The sequence below is a fragment of the Lissotriton helveticus genome, chromosome 10, assembly GCF_964261635.1.
Source record: "Lissotriton helveticus chromosome 10, aLisHel1.1, whole genome shotgun sequence".
Taxonomy (NCBI): domain Eukaryota; kingdom Metazoa; phylum Chordata; class Amphibia; order Caudata; family Salamandridae; genus Lissotriton; species Lissotriton helveticus.
In genome coordinates, this window is record NC_136071.1 from 390,329,923 (window position 1) to 390,349,824 (window position 19,902).

The following is a 19,902-nucleotide window of genomic DNA, read 5'->3' on the forward strand; positions in this document are numbered from 1 at the left end:
AGCAAAAATGCCTGTGCGCCACTGCGCCACTGCGCCTTTCACTAGGCGCACAGGCATTTTAGAGGGTCCCTGACAAAACAGTCCCTGAAGCATTGCGGAGGGTGTCCAATGCTCAGTCGCAGTAGGATAGAGCCTGTAAGTTATAACATGACAGGGTGAGCGTGGCTGCCAAAGAGCTGCTAAAATGGCGGATGCAACGGCTGAGGAGCTGCATGGATGACTCCTGCAGGATTGAATAACATCATAAGTGGAAAGTGTTGAATACAGACTGACAAGCAGCCTCCTAGAAAAGCAAGGATTATTCCTGAGGCCTGAATTACGCATGCGTAAGCCTGTGCAATGGAGGCTGCGGCCTGAAAAAAGTAAGTCCTTAGGTGCGACTGGGCAAGAGGTGGCAATCAGATGGACAGGCACCCTCCTGGGCTGCCACTATCGTGAACCTTACAGCAAGGCTCCCTCGGAGTGTGGTTGGGTCTCTTATGGATGTTAGAGCACTAGGCCAGATCCTAAATGCCCATACATCCCTTTGCGGTAACAAGCATAGGGTGTTTGAACCCTTCGGAGAGACAGTTGCTTTGCCATTATGCATGGGGATCTACTACAAACAAATGATGAGCTACAAAACAGCACATATTGTCACCCGTGTCCCAGGAGGTAGGCTAGCACCTGCTGTACGGACCCAATACCTTGCACAAACCACCTCAAAGACTAAGCTTCCACAGGAGCACGCCAAGGGTTCATCCACATACAGCTGGAGTACGTTGAAAACCTGCAATAACAGTGTTTCAGCAATTCCATGATCCAGCACCTCAATTAGTGTGACAAGTGAGCCCCAATGCGAGGCTCCAGCCCACTGACCAGCAAATTGTGGAGAAGTGTGGCTCAGGGGTTAGAGGCAGCAAACCCGGAAGCTGAGATCGGTCCTGGACCAGGGTTCAATTCCCCGCCTCGGCGGGTCTTGGGCTAAAAAATTCCACGGACTCGATAATTCTCACCCCGGTGCCTCCTCGACTCTCGGGTTCACACTCTGCGACTCTGGGCAATAGCTTGCTTAATCTCCACAACGGCCCCTCGCGGCGGGATGCCTGACTTTCACCTTGTGGATACCCTGATATCTCACAGGGGAATACCAGGACGGGTTCCCTAAGCAAGCGCCGGGATGCCCTCTGTGGTAGCTGTGCGCTATATAAGCTCAACTACATTTACATTTACAAATGGTGATCCACCGTAGAGCGGATAGTCACTCTCACCCCCACCTGAGCCTAACTGCCCAGAGACCCTTCTAACACAGGTTTCCCTCAACTATATGCTGGTGCACAAAAACAAAGACACCAAATTAAAGGATATGCTCCGTAAATCCGCAACAAAGAAGCATGCCCCACATATGTGCTTGGAAACAGACAGACAGAGTAGCCACAAAACCTCTCCGCAGAGACTTTTACGTGGAATCTCCGAGGCACCACTTACTCACTACTTCATGGGAGACTTATTTGGCAAACTCAGGAAATACTTTGTAGCACTGCATGTGGATGTTTCGAAAGACTTGAAGGAGATGAAAAACAAAGTGGGGGAGCTGGAACAATGAATCTTCAAACTAGAAGATGCTGGGGATGTCATAGAAGAAGCGCTAGAATCCTTTTAAAGAGTGGTGATGGGCCTAGGAGAGCACAATACTGACCTCTCATGCCACGCCAAAGATCCTGAAAACACATCAAGATGGTCTAATATCAGGATAAGGAGCACCTCTTGCAAGCCCAAGAAGAGGTACATGGAATGCTATATCAAGAGACTATTCATGTATAAGCAGCCAAACCCCTCTGAATCTGATATCCACCTATAAATAACACCGCTCAGGGCGGCCTTCCAGACTCCTGGACAATTCCAAAGATGTTCTGACCTGCGTTCATCACTTCAGGTAGAAGGAGGTCATCATTTTGGCAGCCCACTCTAAGGGCCAGATCTTCTGTGAAGTTCTGAAACTCTGACTTTATCACAATCTGTACATCTTTATATTGACAAAAAAAGGCAACTGCTTAGGCAAGTATCCAATATCTTGAGGGAGAAAGTGGTGAAATACAGATGTAGGCACCCTTTTCATCCAATCTTTCATGGAGCAACAAAACTCACAATATCTGCACTTCTCTGAAGCACAGCAACTTCTCAGATTCTTGGAAGCTCCGGAAATGGACCACAATACCCAAAAACTCTTAATCTCTCTCAAAAGAAAGTTGTTGTGAAACAAGAGCAGACACTGTTAAACTTTAGGGTGATGAGACAGAAGGTGGGGACTGAGTTTTGTATCGGGATTAAATGGAAATCCTCACAACAGCCTTAACCCCTGAGTCACAGTGAACATTGGCCAGATTACCCAGAGATTGCTACTGATAAACAAAAAGTAAAATGGATGGGCTGGATTGCAATGACAAATCAGCATCACCGCTCCAGACAAGGGAAGCCCACTTCAGACAATAATATGAAAGACACTTCTATGATCTCGCTAGATAGTCCCTTGCTTGACCGTTTGATTTCCAGTTTGGGGGAGGGTACGAGAGTTAATCTAGTTTTAGTTTCAGGCACACCCCAGAGTATACATTCTCATCATTTCAACGACTTGCACACCCACTACTGACCGAATGCACCATTCCTGTCACATGCCATTTCTTCTCCAGATTGGGGAATACTGATTGGGAGGACTTACTATGTTAGACATCGCACTGAAAAGATCGGTGCGTCAGACCTCAGCCTGGCAGGGCTATGATGCACCCTGAACCCCACCAGTAGAGACTTAACGGTTTACTCTGCATCCCTTCAGTCATAATTACTTCCTAGGAACAATACAATTCCTGGTTAGAGCATTACAGCTCAAGATTAGCATCTCATACCACTCGCTAATCTTTGTCACTCTGAGAGACCACAATCACAGAGCTCAGGCCACATCGGGTTAAACAACAACCTCATTAAAAAAGACTGCCATACAAAAGGTGATCCAAAACTTCCTGCTGGACAACGAAAGTATTGAAGCATACATATCCAATCATTAGGACCCTTCCAAAGCTGTGACCAACAGCAACTTGACCACCGTCGTGCCAAAACTCAACACATTAAGGAAGAATAGGAGGACAAAACTTGAGGAAAGGGTGAGAGACCTCAAAGCCAACCATTAACTAACTGGGGCATGCAAGGTCTGGCAACAACTATCACTGGCCAAACAACAGCATAGTATGCATTATTATACCTGTGAAAAAGAAACTACAAAGGGGGAAACAAAACTGATAAACTGCTTGCCTGTAAAAGCTTAAAGGAAAAGTGAAACAGATCAACAATCCAAAGAACATACTATTACGTGACATTACCCATACATTTTAGCAGCACTTTACTCTGCAGACACTATACCCAAGGCAAGCATAAACTCCTACCTGTATGCCGTCCAGACATAGGTCCTCAAAAGCAAGTTAAAATCTTAAGAACTGATAGAGGTAATCTCTGGGATTGCTAAATTGCAGGTCAATTAAACTCCTGGACCTAGACGGTTACACACCCATTGTCTACAAGTCCTTCTGCCCACTCATTGCACTGATTTAAACTACCCGTATAACGCCTTTGCAAATTCACACTCCCTCATTGATATAATGAAATAAGTGGTTATAACCCGAATCCACGAGCCTGGAAAATAGCCCACATCATACGGATCAGCAGTCTAATCTTTAAATGTTAGAGGACCCGGATCAAGTTTATTCCAGAGACAGTGTGCAGTGGTACACTAAAATAATTCTGCATATCCTTGACAAAGTCACTTGCACCAAAAAAAGTCACTTCTACTCTCAGTAGACACTTAGAAGACTACTCACCAGGTCCTATGGCCCTTCTAAAGGGAGTAAGTACTAAATAAGTTTGGTTTTACACCTACATTTAAAAAGTGGGTGCTGTGCGCATAGTCATGTCCCACATTCCTGAGTAACATCAAATGTATTTGATGTGTCTAGGGGCACAAGGAAGGGTTACCCACTTTAACCCCTTTTTTACAATTAGAGCCATCCTCTTAATCACAGGCATAGAAATCAATAGCCAGAGCATAAATTGGTCCAGGCTGACAATCTGTTGATGACCCTGTCAAAACGTCCAGGCTTCGTCCAGCCCTGATGCATGACCTTGAAACATTCCTCCTGGTGTCCAGCTTCAACATAAATATTCAGGAATTCCAGGTATGGAACCATAACACCTCACAAGACACTAAAGACTTCCTACAGGCACCCTTTCGATTAGCATGGGCGAAACACTATGTATAGTAAGTACCTAGGGGTCAAGATCCATTTTTTAGCCAACAGAAGAGCAATCCAAAATGTCCTAATAACAACCAATCGAAAATACCAGCAGTCCTGGCAACTAGGTGGTCTGTTCTGGAAGGGCACGATCACAGCAATTAAAATGAAATTATTTCCTAAAATCCCTAATGTGATTTTACCTACCACTACATGCTTCTTATCAGATGAAAATTAAACTCCAGAAACTCATGTAAAGTTCGATTTGACCTGTAAAGCGCAGTAATCTGGAAGGGTAAAAAGGACTGAATGGCAAATAAACATGTCTACCTACCATTACAGGAGGGAGGCTTGGGAATCCTCAGTCTCAAGAACTATTATCTAGCAGCCTAATCAGATAAGTTGTAGACTGGAACAGGACAGTGTGCGAGAAACACTGGAGCTTTACAGAGCAACATATAGCAAGATTACATATATAAAAGGTGCCAAGGCTGGCTAAGAAAAACAGACCATGCGGCATCTATCCATCTCCAGTCACCAGAGCCACAATGTGCACATAGGTTAGGATTGGGGGGTGGGCGGAATTTCCGTAGTCGTGCTACGTAAAGCTCAGCGAAACGGGAAATAATCTCCGTGAGCACACAGAAGTTCAGCGAACATGCGGAATTGCTTGTTCTGCTCGTTCGTGATGATTTTTTCCTGTTCTCGAATGCTGTTTGCGTGCTCGGGAGAAATATCTCGCAAACACGCATTTTGAAAGTGTGAACAAGCAAAAAATTCAGTGTAGCCGCGGTTCGCAGAATTTTTGGCAATTCTGCGTGGTACGCAAAATAACCCAAATTCCACAAGCGGAACGGAATTTACCGCCCAGGCCTAGTTAGGATGGCCATTCTGAGGGTCTCTGGTCCATGCCCTTTCCAATGACCCCCATAATAGGTCAGCCTAGACTTATTCCCCGGTGATTCAGGATACATATACTCAAAATGGCAGAAAAGCTAACCACTCAACCTTGGGAAATGTTTACAGTTTTCTGGTCCCATGCCTAGAACATAAACTCTAGAATGAAAGGTTAGCGGGAAGCCAAGCGTATCCTTAAATGCTTTCGCTACTTTTGCCTAGAACAGTGTCAGCCTAGGGTGCTCCCATCTAATATGCAAGTCATCTCTCACTGTACACCACCTCCAACAATGCTGCGAAGCATACAGAACATATGATGTATCCTGACTGGGGTAGTACCATTTATAAAGAGTTTTGTAATGAATGTCATTGTTTTTTAAAATGAGTGTAGCTTTATGAATACTCCTCCTCAGTTGGGCCCCCTCGCTTGGGGAGGTCTGTGTTCCCAAACATGTTTCCCCACTGAATAATATAAGATAACTTTTGTATTGAAGGAAGCATCTTTGAGCAAGGCATATCGTTTAGAAATCTCCCCTTTTGTACATAATAAATTACTGATAATTTTTTCCAAAAAACATTTTAGCCATTTAATTTTCGAGAATTACTGTTTAGAGCATTCACAGAATATGTTGAGGAGCAGTCCTGTGTTTTACTTGACTTTTGAATTCCATATCTGGTAACAGGAAATCAGCAGATCTGTAGGTTCTTAAAATGAAAACATTGAAAGATAAAATAATTGAACTACAGAACTATTGCTCTGCGTATTGAAGTATGTTCTTTCTCATCGTCACTTCTTCTCTGGTGATCCTTTTGGAGGACTTCGAAAACCTTGATTAGGTGGACACTCTGGTGCTTTTCTTTTGCTGTATCATGCTGAATGCATATCTTTTACCAATGGAACAATGAAAATGCAGAAAAAAGATCTTTCTAGGTACTTAAACATAATTCGGCCAAATTTCAAAAGTGCAGTGACCATTGATGTCACCCACTCTACTAGATCAAACTGCCACTTGTGTGAAATCAAGCTTGGCTGCATGCATGTGAGAGTTTATGCTGGGTCAGGGCAGAATTTCCTGTTTTTCCTTTCCAAGCATTGTCCAACAACGTGCAAGCTATCTGAGGACAAGGCCACAGTACAATATTTATGCATTTATTATTTCTTTTCCGCACACAAATTATTAGCAAAATTCAGTTGCAAACACTAGAGCATTTACCTGCTTTATGGGAATTGCTCGACCACTACCAATAGAGTCCGATTTGCACTCCGAGACCCTCTTCTCTCTGTCGGGCTCAACACTCTTTCGAGACTGGAAGACAATTAGAGAAGAGATCAAAATTACAGCACCCCAAGAGCAGAAGGGCATATGCATTTACCACAGACACAGTAATGGAGGACAACCTATCAGTGGAGGAATGCAAAAGCGAGGAAGCGAGGAAAGATGTGCAGCCTCAAAAGGTGAGACAGTTAAAGGACACACTCAGCAAGCAGCAAAGACAGATAGCTTCTAAAGGATAGATATGGATGGGAAATATACAGCTTTATTACAGACATATTCAGTAACTGGGAACATGCCTAAAATGGAGAGTCAGAGATGGGACACACAATGCATTGCTGCAGATCACACTGAATAATAGCACCCGCTTTCAAAAGGACTGACAGCGAAAGGACAAACACTGCTTCTTGACAATCACAAGCAGGAAAAACATGGAGCCTTTAAGTGACAAATAGGGATGGGGCACAAACCACTTTAAGCGAGCCACAATCAGCAAGGGGTCACAATCTTGAAAAGGACTGACAGAGATGAGGTACATGCCACATTATTACCGACACACCACAATGGTGCACAGTCTCAAAAGGACAATTCGGGTTGATTCACATTACCTTCGAAAGGATCGACAATGATACCATATACCGCCTAATTTCAGACACACTCAGCAAGGAGTTACAATACTCAAAAGGACAGACATGGATGCAATACTGCGGCCTCCTAGTTAAACCCTGGTGAGTGTTATCTTTCAGCCCCAGGATTCCATTCTGTAGCAGTTGTTGCAGGACCCCTGTTTCTCAAGAAGCTTTTCTGCTGTGTTAAGTCAAGCATCTATATTTTCCTTACCTTGGTGTTGAAAGCAGACACAAGTCATGTAATGTACCAAATGTCAGTAAGAGAAGCCTTTAGATGAGAACTAGAACATTTATCTAAGGAAGTCACTTTGAAGAAATCGAGCCGTCTGAATGGCTACCACCTGTTGTAGTAATTCACAAACCCAATGGTAAGATCAGATGTGTGTGGTTCTTAGACACCTGAATTGTGTGTTTGGGTGGACCTTAACCCGTTACCTAACAATGCCAAAATGTTCTCCCTCATTAAATGTGCTATGGTCTTTACCACACTTACTTCCGCATACCATCAAGTGGCTTTACATGAAGAATCCAAGTCACTTACCACCTTCATTATGCTGTAACATGCATACAGATGTAAAAGGATGTATTTTGGATTAGTACTTGCTTCTGCAGTTTGCCAATGGATGATGCATAACCATTTTAAAGGGATAAAAATGTGGTACCATTTCCTGATGGCATTCTGATATTTGGAAAATTGATGAAGGAGCATAATAACACCTTACACAAGGTGCTTACGATTTAGAAATATTGTGGTTTGGAGATAATCAAAGAAAATGATAGGTTTGATGTGGTATCAGTAGACTATTTAGGCCATTGTATAACCAAAGATGGAGTTGCTCCAAAGAAATGTTTTGTGAGGTTCATTGTAGGGGCATTTGAACACGCATAAAAATCTAAAATAATCTTTCGGTTCAGGTAAATACTATGCAAAGTACATACCTTTATTTGCTGACAAAATATTTCATATGAGAACCCTAATGAAAAAGAATGAAAATAATGTGCGGAGTAGATAACGTGCAAGAGACTTCAGTGCAGTAAAGAAATATATAGTTGAGGCACCTGGTTTAGGTTCATTTGACACTGGGTGTAAATAAATAATGTAACCTGATGCCAGTAATGTTGGCATTAGAGTGGTGTAATTATAGGAGCAATTAAAAAGACAGTGACATCAAGGTATGCTTCAAGATCCTTAAGGGTGCTTAAACTAGCTACTCAACTTAGAAGAAAAGACACTAGCTCTCTGGTGGGGAGGTGTGTGTATAGATCAGAGTTTGCAGTTAGAACATATCATCAGCTAAGAAAGTATTGTATCACTGTACATGGGAAGCTTGCATTTGTCATGAAGTATACCTTGTAATGGAAAAGCAGCTTAATGAATATGATCTGTAATGTTGACCAGACGAAATAAACAAATTTATAAAAAAAGAAAAGAACATATCATCAGCTACTGATAAGAGTTATTTACTCAAAATGTTGTAAAAGAGCAACCCCAAAGTGGAATGGTGGCCATGCATACTGCAAGAATTTCATTCCAGGGTCGGGCTAGACGTGTACCAGCAGATTGTTTGTCTAGGTTACCTGTTGCAGAAGTTGGTAGTTAAGAAATGAAGGAGAAGAACGAGTAATATTGAGAGGACACGGAATCTCTGGAAGCCCAGTCGGAGCACTTTTCCCCTCACTGTTCTCTCTCTTCCCTTATGTATTTGCAGAACGTCCCTGGGGACTACTGTCCCTTTAAATCTTACGCCTAGCCCGGTCATGTGACGGGGTCACATGGTTCAGGGAGCTTGAAGAAGGAAGACGCAGGAGTAGGAGGTTGTTCGTTGGGACCGGCTCACGAGGAGGAGCAGAAGCTAGTGAAGACCTTCGAGGTGCTGCCCTGGAACAACGCCATATCACAGCGGAAGGACGAGGCATCTGCTATCAGCAAGGAAGCTTCCCAGCAGGAGGAGAGAGCGGACGACCGAAGGGCAGCCAGACCCTAGCTGGCAACACGCAGACGCCCGCCATGGCCAAGGAGGAGGGTCGTGGCTCAACAGAGGTTCGGGGACGCCTTGGGCTGGCGCTGGGAGGAGACCGGGTTGAGCCGAAGGGTGGGGGTGGAAAGGGAGAGCAAGCCTAGACCAGACTAACCGCTGCATGAGCGCTAGCGACACTGGTGACAGTAGTGGTGGCCTTTCCCTACACTCCCCCGGCATACCCGCGACACCCGAAGGAAGGAGAACCCCTTCCTGACCACTCTTTTCTTTTCTTTTCTTTCCCCAAGGTCCTGTCCGATAAACCACGAAGCACCAACCCAGTTGGTTAAGCGAGGGACTACAACAACACACGCAAGTGTCCACCAGCAACCCAGAGACAGGAATGGACTACATCTCCCATAACCCCTTGCAGGAAGGCCGATTCAAGACTCCCTAAAGCCCCTATGGAAAGAAAAGTTTCCTGTTCTATATAGACGTTTTTTTTCTGTCTTCACCACAAATAAACCTTAGTTTGGGTGAACACTACACTAACTTGTCCTGGTCTGCTTCTCGGCCACATTACATGTGGTGTCAGAAGTGGGATCTTGGTTCGCCTCACTATGGAAAATGTAATTCAGCAATTAATCCGTGGCCAAGAAAAACTGAAATGGGGGCGGTAGAAAAAAAAATGACCGCCGCTCAAGCAGACCGGGAACTTATGAGAGACAGTCTGGCTAATCATGCAGAACAAATGCAGAAAGTGGCAGATGATCGGCGGGAGTTAACAACACAACTCCAAATAAGGGCAGGACATGGGCCGAATGTATCTCTCAAAAATATGTAACAGGAGAAGACCCAGACGCCTTCCTTCTTAATTTCGAAAGGGCGGCCAGGAGTCTGGGTGGCCCGAAGCTAAATGGCCTTTTTTCTTAGCCCCTCTCCTTACCGGGGAAGCACAAGCCGCCTACCAGGTGGCTAATCCTAATGGCAATACTCCGTATGCAGAAATAAAAGACTTGATATTGGACCATATGGGCATGGACGCTTAGGCATATAGGGTACGGTTCACGAAAGAACGCGGCACCACATCAGACAACCCCAAAACTCTGTATTTCAAGTTAAAAGCGGCAGCAGATAAGTGCTTAAAGCCCCATTCACAGACAAAGGATGAAATCATGGATATGATTTATTTAGAGCAGTTCCTGGAGGCCCTTCTATACCCCAATCAAAGGTGGCTGAAACAACACAAACATTTAAGTCCTGAACATGCGGTAGAAATGGCTACTACTTTTTATAGGGCACAACCTAGGGCTTTACCTTGGGATTCTGACAAATCCACAAAACCGATGGGAGGGGTAGTAAAACCTGAAAAGAAATCCCTAAAGACTCCACTGGAGATAGTAAAGCCAAGAACACCCCGCTTAGATCCACGTCCACTGCGTAACCCACAGTGCTTTGAATGTGGAGAGTGGGGTCATATAGCACGAAACTGCCCCCGGAAGAAACCACCTGAAGAGCCAATGGACATTGGATGTATTCTCCGTTCCATTTTATAATCTGCGGAACTAGGACCCAGCTTCCACGAAAGTGTCCAGATAAAGGGTATACAAGTAAGGGCATTGCTAGACTCAGGATGCAAACAGTCAGTTATTCTCCAGTCCATTGTGTCACCTCTCCCCAATAAGGTCAAGGAATCCGTGCCGATTAGGTGTGTACACGGAGATGTTAAGGTTTATCCTGTCATACAGATCCCTGTAACTCTTCCCCAAGGCCAGATCTTAGATATCAGGCTTGGAGTTGTCCCTAACCTACCCGAGCAAATGATAATAGGGCAAGACAATCCCTCATTCCTATACATGCTAAAAAAAATGCAGAGAGTCAATTCCATATCTGAAACACAGCCTACTCTTATAACCCAAGCCCCCTGGGTAATAGATAGAAGCTTCAGATATGCTCAAAAAAATTATCCTACCCCTTAAGTCGGCATGGGCTCAAGTTAAACAAACACCACTTAGTTACCCCTTCTTTTCAAATAAAAAACGACCTGTTATATCGCATAGGGAAACAAGGGGATGATCTCCAATTGTTGGTACCTCAAGCATTTCGGGAACAGGTTCTTTTTTTGCTCACTCGCATCTGTTGGCGGGACTCAGGGGGGCCCAAAAAACCATACAGATGTTATTGCGGCATTTCTACTGGCCTGGTATTTTTTCGCAGGTCACTCGCTTCTGTCAAGAATGCAAGGTCTGTCAAAAAAAGAACCCGTACAAGCCACCGGAAGTGCCATTACAACCTTTACCGATTGTGGGTAACCCATTCGAAAGGGTCGGTATGAACCTCATTGGTCCTCTTCCACGTACCAAGAAGGGTCACATCTATGCTTTGGTCGTGGTTGACTATGCTACGAGATATCCAGAAGCCTTCCCTTTAAGAACCCCCACAACCCGAAACATTTCTGAGAAACTCCTGGAGCTATTTTCACGGGTCGGTTTCCCTCGGGAGATACTCACTGATCAGGGGACTCCCTTTGTCTCCAAGTTGATGGGGCAAATCTGTAAGTCTTTAGATATTTCCCACATTAAAACGTCTGTATATCATCCCCAGACGAATGGACTCTGTGAGCGTTACAACGCCACTCTGAAGTTGACATTGAAGAAGCTTCTAACCGTCGAGGGTAAAGAATTGGGCCTGTTGCTTCCTCTAGCCCTGTATGTCGTTCGGAGCCAGGTTCAAGCCAGTTTAGGATGCTCCCCGTTCCAACTCCTATATGGGAGAGAACCACGGAGCCTTTTGGAAATCACTAAGGAGGTATGGGAAGAGGAAAAAGAAGAAGATTCCAAGACTTTTCTTGAGTATACACAGAACCTCCACTCGCGACTCCATAAACTAAGGGAATTTGCTGATTCTAACCTAGAGAAAGCCCAAATACAACAACAAATGGTATATAACAAGGGGAAGAAGTGGCGCCACCTCAATGTAGGAGATTGGGTGTTGGTTCTTCTACCTTCCAACCTAGGGAAACCAAGGTCAGGGTGGCAGGGGCTATATAAAGTCACGGAAAAGGTAGGTTTAACTTCTTACGAAATTCCGATTAAACCAAAGAAGACCCAGCTGTACCATATAAACCTGCTTAAAAAGTGGTTAGGCCCGCCCCCCTCAAGACGTGCATAACATAGGCAGACCACCCCAGAACGAAACCACCCTGGAAGAGCTAGTTGTCAATCCTGATCTAACTAAGGACCAAGGTAGAACCCTTCACAATACCTTGAGTCCCTTTTCCCATCTCTTTTCCAACATACCAGGCAGAACCCTTCTAGCTGAACATGCCATAGAAACACAAGTAGGGAAAATAGTAAAGCAGAAACCCTACCGCATACCAGCCGCTAGAAGACAAGCCATAGAAGAAGAAGTGAAAAACATGCTAGACCTAGGCGTCATAAAACCATCTAAAAGCGACTGGTCCTCCCCCATAGTGCTCGTGCCAAAGCCAGACGGCTCAGTCCGCTTTTGCATTGACTTTCACGCGGTGAACTCTATTTCAAAGTGCGACTCTTATCCCATACCTAGGGTCGATTAGTTAATAGAGAAGTTAGGGGAGGCTCAGTACATTACAACCCTTGATCTCACAAAGGGCTATTGGCAGGTGCCCCTCAAACCAGAAGACCAGGAAAAGACCGCCTTTGTTACACCCACGGGCTTGTACGAATTTACTGTCTTACCCTTTGGGTTGCATGGGGCACCTGCCACATTCCAACGGCTCATGAACAAGGTATTGCGACAACATCAGGATTATTCCTCTGCGTACCTTGATGACATCGTTATATTCAGCCCTGATTGGGAGACCCATCTTCAGCATTGTACCCAGGTTCTTAAGTCCCTTCAAGAAGCAGGTTTGCATATCAATGCAAAAAAATCCAGGGCGGGGTTAAGGAAGGTTAAATATCTAGGGTTCCTTTTGGGAAACGGAGTTATTGAACCCCAATCTGAAAAAGTGAAAGCTATAGTAGAGGCCCCTTTTCCATCAACCAAGAAAGAGGTTAGGGCATTCCTGGGGCTCCTTGATTATTGCAGAAGGTTCATCCCACAGTATTCTGAACTGGCTGCTCCCCCGACCGACCAGCTACAGAAGAATGTTAAAACCAAGGACCTCCAACACCCCAGCGTACGCGCCAAAACAGCCTTTGTGAACCTGAAAACGGCCATAACCACTGCCCCGGTTTTGAGGTCTCCTGATTTTTCGAAACCCTACCTGTTACACACAGATGCTTCTGAACACAGCTTAGGGGCGGTATTGTCCTAGTTGTCACCTGAAGGTGTAGAACATCCAATTCTTTTCATTAGCAGGAAACTCTTTCCCCGTGAGCAGAGGTACCCTATAATAGAGAACAAGTGCCTAGCTATTAAGTGGGCGATAGAGAAATTAAGATACTATCTGGAGGGGGCCCATTTCCTCCTATACACAGATCACACTCCCTTACGTTGGATGAGCCGCAACAAGGGAAACAATCCGAGAATATTGCGATGGTTCCTTTCCCTCCAACCCTTTTCCTTTGAGGTGGTCCATCGTAAGGGAACGGACAATGGAAATGCTGACTTTCTTTCACGCCTCATTTTGTTCCCCGAACGTGAACAAACTGGGGTAGGGGTGTGTGAGGACACGGAATCTCTGGAAGCCCAGTCGGAGCACCTTTCCCCTCACTGTTCTCTCTCTTCCCTTATGTATTTGCAGAACGTCCCCGGGGACTACTGTCCCTTTAAATCTTACGCCTGGCCCGGTCATGTGACGGAGTCACATGGTTCAGGGAGCTTGAAGAAGGAAGACACCGCAGTAGGAGGTTGTTCGTTGGGACCGGCTCACGAGGAGGAGCAGACGCTAGTGAAGACCTTCGAGGTGCTGCCCTGGAACGACGCAATATCACAGCGGGAGGATGAGGAATCTGCTATCAGCGAGGAAGCTTCCCAGCAGGAGGAGAGAGGGGACGACCGAAGAGGAGGGCGCCCAGACCCTAGCTGGCAACGCGCAGACGCCCGCCACAGGCAAGGAGGAGGGTTGTGGCTAAACAAGGTACGGGGACGCCTTGGGCTGGCGCTGGGAGGAGACCGGGTTGAGCCGAAGGGTGGGGGTGGAAAGGGAGAGCAAGCCTAGACCAGACTAACCGCTGCAAGAGCGCTAGCGACACTGGTGATGGTAGTGGTGGCCTTTCCCTACACTCCCCCGGCATACCCACGACACCCGAAGGAAGGAGAACCCCTTCCTGACCACTCTTTTCTTTTCTTTCCCCACGGTCCTGTCCGATAAACCACGAAGCACCAGCCCAGTCGGTGAAGCGAGGGACTACAACAACACACGCAAGTGTCCACCAGCAACCCAGAGAAAGGAACGGACTACATCTCCCATAACCCCTTTCATATGAAGGTGGCACAAAGCATGTCAAACTGCCTTGTTATCTAACCTGCAGCTATTTATTAAATTATTCAGTATTTCGGTCATGAATATCACTCCAGGTTATCAGTGTTGACAGTGTCAAAATTATCTGGGGACCTTTCATGAGCTGTGCCTCTCTTCTTCTGTTTATGTATTCGTGAAGTTGAGGTCTACCCTGAGAACGGATAGGAGTCTGATAAATTTGAAAGAGCTTTATTAAACTTGAACTGTCCTGGGCTCCCTTGACACTAGTCCGTTTGGTTGTCATTCTGTAACTAGGCTTAGAGAGGTCTTCCCTAGGTTATTGCACCATTGTTTGTGATTTTTCATGTATGCACAATCTGAAAACGAACTGACCTTATTCTCTACATTCCTATTTAAACTTGGCCATCAAATATTGCTCCTTCCTTTCCTTTTCATACAGCTTATACCGGGATGGCTTTCATGTGTCAAATAGTATTGGAGAGCAGGGGCATCCTTGCCTTGTGCCTCTAGATACATTAATCGTACCTGATTCAGAGCCCATTATCTGTAATTTGGCTTTGGGATCCGGATACATTGCCATTATGGAATTAACAAATTTGGGGCCAAAATTGTTGCGTGTCAGAGCAGCCCAGAGGAAGTTCCAGGATACAAGATCAAAGGCCTTTTCGGCGTCCAGAAGGATCATCGACATCTGGCCCCCGTTGCGGACATAATATCAAATAGAGCGATGGCCCTTCGGGTGTGGTTGGTAGTGCCTGGTTGGCAGCATGGATAAATCCATGCTGCCATGGAGAGACCAGATGTTCGACAACCCTCCCAAGCCGGATGGCCATAACTTTCGCGTATAATTTGGAGTCAGAATTAATTAAGGAAATCTGTCGATAAGATGACAGTGGGTCTGGAGGTTTCCCTTTTTTTGGAAAGATGATTATGTTTGTCTCCTTCCAAGATTCTGGAGAAATACCACTCAATTGGATCCCCAGAAATAAATCATGAATAAGTGGACCTAAATAATGACTCAGGATTTTGTACAGCTCACGAGGTATTTTGTCAGGACCTGCGGCTTTCCCAGAGGCAAGTGAGGACAGGGCAAGCTGTACTTCAGCAAGTGTAATTTCCTTCTCAAGGTCTTCTCAGGTAATATCGTCAATGAGCCTACTTGCCTCAGGGTTATCGAGAAGATTGCTCAGAAAGGTATCTGACTTAGCCCTGCCAGCTGTACTGTCATCTTGGTATAGGTTCTGATAATATTGCTGAAATGCATTAATTATATCTGACGTTTGCGTATGTGTCTGCCCTCCTGTCTGTATAGATGTGATAACATTAGTTACATTTTTCTGGCGGGTACGGAGCGCAAGTTGCTTGCCAACCCTTTAGCCATTTTCGTATAGATCTTTCTGATGTACTTTAATAGTCTCTGCAGCTTTTTGACTCAGACCCGAGTTAAGCTCGGTTTTTAACACCAACAACTGATACATAGCATGTTTCCCATCATTTCCTTGTGCTATTTGTGTGACATGCTCTTCCTCTACCCTAGCCAGCTCCTGAACCTTTAGGCTATACTCCCTATTATTTTGCTTCCGGACCCTTGCTTGGTAGCTTATTGTTTCACCTCTAAGCGCGGATTTAAAACAATCCCACACCACACATCTTGAGGCACTGTATCGGTTAATATCGAAAAATTCTTGGGCCCAGCTGGTAATGTGATTAGTGTATTCTTTATTGGCCAGGGGTTTTCTATCAAACGTCCAAACCCGGTGTTGTCTCGTTGTGGTTGTGATGTTGATAGCAAGAGTTAGTGCATTGTGGTCTGAAATAATTTTAGGATGTTTGGTGATTGTGGCTTGCGTAGACACATCATTTGTTGCAAACATATAGTCTATTCTAACATGCTTGCTATGAGGGCAAGAGAAGTAAGTATAGCCAGGGTCAGGGTAATTCTTAGCGTTCCACATATCAACTAGGCCCAAGCTATCAACAAGCCTGCTAACAGCCTTAAAGACTCGTGGTTTGCGGCCCGCATATTTTAAATGCGTATGTCTATTAAACGGCGGACCGAGCGAGATGTTTAGATCTCCACATAAAATAAGTGGTCCCTGCCAGGCTGCAAGTTCAAGTTCGATTAACTCAAAGATAGCTGGGTCGTCTTGGTTGGACCCGTAAATTGAGCAAATAGTAATACCAAGGGCCAGTTTGATAATAACCCATCTGCCCTGTGGGTCAGCCATTTTACGTGTCGCTTGGCCAAGAACAGCTTTAGCAAGTATGGCTACCCCCCGAATGTTAGACGTTTGTGAGGTACATGCTAATAGATTATATCCCCTAATTCCCAACAGCGCCCTCATATCCCAGGGCAGATGGGTCTCTTGGACACATAAAATATCTACAGGGTTCTCATTTATTATTTCACTCAGGCGCTGTCGTTTATCTCTAGATAAAAGACCTGAAACATTCCAGGTTTGAATGGTCAACTTCCCCATGAGAATGTATTAGATGGTTTCATGTGTATCTATCTGATGCTTAGACTCATGATGATCTTCATGACATACTTGTTCTACCTTGGTTGGAGTATTTTCTCGAGCTAGTGCTTCTGGTTCAGTTTTTTACATTTTTGACTGCCCCCCCAACCCTGCAACCCCGCTCCCACCCCCTACCCCCTACCCCCCCCAAAAAAGGCATTCAGACTCCATGAGAGTCTGGATGATGGTGATGCAGCACTGCACTCGAGCATTACAATAAAGCATACACAGAGAAAGTTTAACCCCAGAAGGTTGCCGGTTCATACTTATTGCGTAGGACATTCCCGGTGTCCAGGCAATATTAAAAAGTACTAGAATACGTAAGTGTGTAGAACACCCCCCTCGACCCCCCCCCACCGTCCTAGTGATTTGCGTGAAAAAAAAATATAAAACAATCCCACACCTCCCAGCCTAAACACAGGAAATTAAACATTTGCATCTCATACCAGCCCTAAATGTTAAAGCTAGTGCCGGAGATGACATAATTATTATTTAGTGTGAGCATAATGTGTACAGTGCCAATTCCTGTTTAAGTCATTTTAGCTCATCGAGATACTCTTTGGCCTTGATCTCTGACATGAAGAATTTCGTTTGCCCTCCATGAACCACCTTGAGCCGTGCTGGATTGTTCAGATAGGCCTGAGCTTTTTTGTCTTGGAACGGCTTGATTAACATGCGGAGCCGCCACCGCCTTTCGACTGTGGCATGACAGAAGTCGGGGCGTGTAAAATAGGATATATCTTTACTGGTGCGCCTAGATTCTGGCCTCGCTTTCTCAAATACTGCTTGCCTAAGCAAAAAATTTCCGAAGTAAACCAAGATTGTACGAGGGTAGGTCCCGGGTTTTGCTGGCAGTTTAAAGGGCCTTCGGTGCGCTCGCTGGATCTCATTGTCCCAGTCCCAATTTGTTAACTCAGGCAGGTAGTCTCTGAATAGATTAGCCACAAAGGCACGGACGTCCTCGCCTTCTGCCTTCTCAGGAACGCCTAGTATGCGAAGGTTGTTCCTTCGTTGACGATTTTCGAAGTCCTCAAGCTTCCACCTAACGTCAGCCAGTTCAGACTCATGCAGCTACATTTTTTCGTGATTCATAGCTACTTCATTTTCATTGGAGAGCACACTAGCTTCAATTTCGGTGATTCTATCTCCAAAAGAGCTACAAATCTTGGTAAGCTTGCGAACAACCCCTTGCACGTTGCGTAGGGCTGCTTGGATCCTCCGTCCGTCTTGTGCGGTTTCCTCCCGGTGGCCCGCTATGGCTTGTAGAACAGTGTCTAATGTTGTAGGGGAAAGCTCGCCAAACGAGGGGCGCGTGATGTGCTGGGTGTTCTTTGTGCTACATGCGGGGAGTGTAAGCTGGTGGTGAGGGAATAATCCCAGGCATGATCGCCACCACCTTGCTGTTTCTTTTTCCGCATTTGTGTGGGCTTCGATTTAATAGTGCTAACCTCTGCCCTCTTTCCGTTACAATTACTGCTTTCATTAGTCAGATAGGACATAGATTCAGTTTCAGATTCAGATTCATCTGACCAATCCCCCTCAGCCCCAGCTGCATCAGAAAACGAAAAGAAGTCACTTGCTTCTTTCTCCAGCTCATGGTTAAGATTGTTATCTTTAGGGGGTTCCCTTTTCTCATGTGATATCTGGGGGTCGCTAGAAGTTAATGCAGTGTCTTGTACTTCAGGTATACTTTTGGTCGACCCCCCAGATTGGCGAGATTAGAAACATTTGCCTCAGCGAGTTGATCAATAACAGTAGCCACATCCCCGATGACTGGACGTGGGTCCGGAGAAGAGCTAGCATTCATGCTTCCTGACTGTACAATTGCCCCCGCAGTACTTACGGTTGGAACGGGTGTTTGTGGCTGCTCAGCGCTGGAAGCGGAGTCTTTTTTGCGCTTTCTTTCAGTCATTTGAGAGCCAGCCGCTTGAGGATCATTATCGCCGTCTTGCTGTTCATTGTTGTTGGCGGCTGGGTCAGATTCTGATGGATCACTCATGGATGCCGCCTGCCGCTTCTTCTCCCGCTCCGGAAGTGCTCCGTGATTTTTTCGGAGCAGGTCGATCACAGTTGACCCTGGAGTAGCAGTGGGTCCTGCCGCATCCTTCTTTGGGAGTTTCCTTCGCACTGCCAGCGCATCATGTCTTGGTGATTTACCTTCCCCGACCTCGGACGGGGTCATCTCTTTCTGTCCCCTTGCGGCGGATGTCAGCGTATTTCCGAATCCTCCTCCGCTTTGTGCCTGGCGCTCAGTATTCTCTCGGTACGCGCTGGCCGCCCTGGCTCGTGCTACCGCTGACGTAGAGGCTGCAGTAGCTTTAGGGGGCATCGTGATAGAAGCGGTGACAGCTTTGATGAGATCGGTGCTACTTCCAGCGTCAATGGGATCACTTTGGTTCACGGAGTCAGCCGGTTCACTCCGGAGGTAGATCGGTGAGTTCAGCAGTATTTTAACAATGGCCCATCCGATTAGTGAGTAGAGTGAAGCTACCAATTTAGAATCTTGCCGGGCTGGCTTTTGGCAATCGTTTAGCATCTCACGGTCTGCAATAGTTAGATTTCAAGGTTGGGATTGATGTTCGGTCATGGGCGTGCGGGAGACCTAGGGGCCGGCATCCTTCTGATCATGAAGCGGAGCTCAAGTGCGGTGCTTGCATTGCGGTCTAGAGACAAACCGCCATCTTGCCCCTCCTGCAGCCACCTCTATCCCTTTCTTAGCGCAATACGTATCCTGACTGAGTTAGTAACAGGAATATTGATTCGTTCCCAATCTATAATGGATGGAGAGTTATTGTTTGTTTTACAGGTATGAGCCGCTCACATAAATAGTTGTAAGAAACAGAATATCTATCTTTACTTATCATTCAGTATTTTTTGCTTTTCAGATCTCCCTCCCTGCTGACCCCTTCCTCCCCTTTCCCCGCTTGATCATCCCATTCGCCTGTGCTACTATAGC

At 45.7% G+C, this 19,902-nt stretch overlaps 1 protein-coding gene across 1 annotated transcript in view; it reads right to left on the reverse strand.

Moving 5' to 3' along the window:
• Nucleotides 1-19,902, reverse strand: part of AGAP3 (ArfGAP with GTPase domain, ankyrin repeat and PH domain 3) — a 2,202,224-nt gene that overhangs the window by 1,064,467 nt on the left and 1,117,855 nt on the right. Inside the window, exon 9 of the mRNA XM_078662817.1 lies at nucleotides 6,371-6,463. Within this exon, the coding sequence (XP_078518943.1) occupies nucleotides 6,371-6,463 (93 nt within the window). The remainder of the gene's footprint in view (nucleotides 1-6,370; nucleotides 6,464-19,902) is intronic.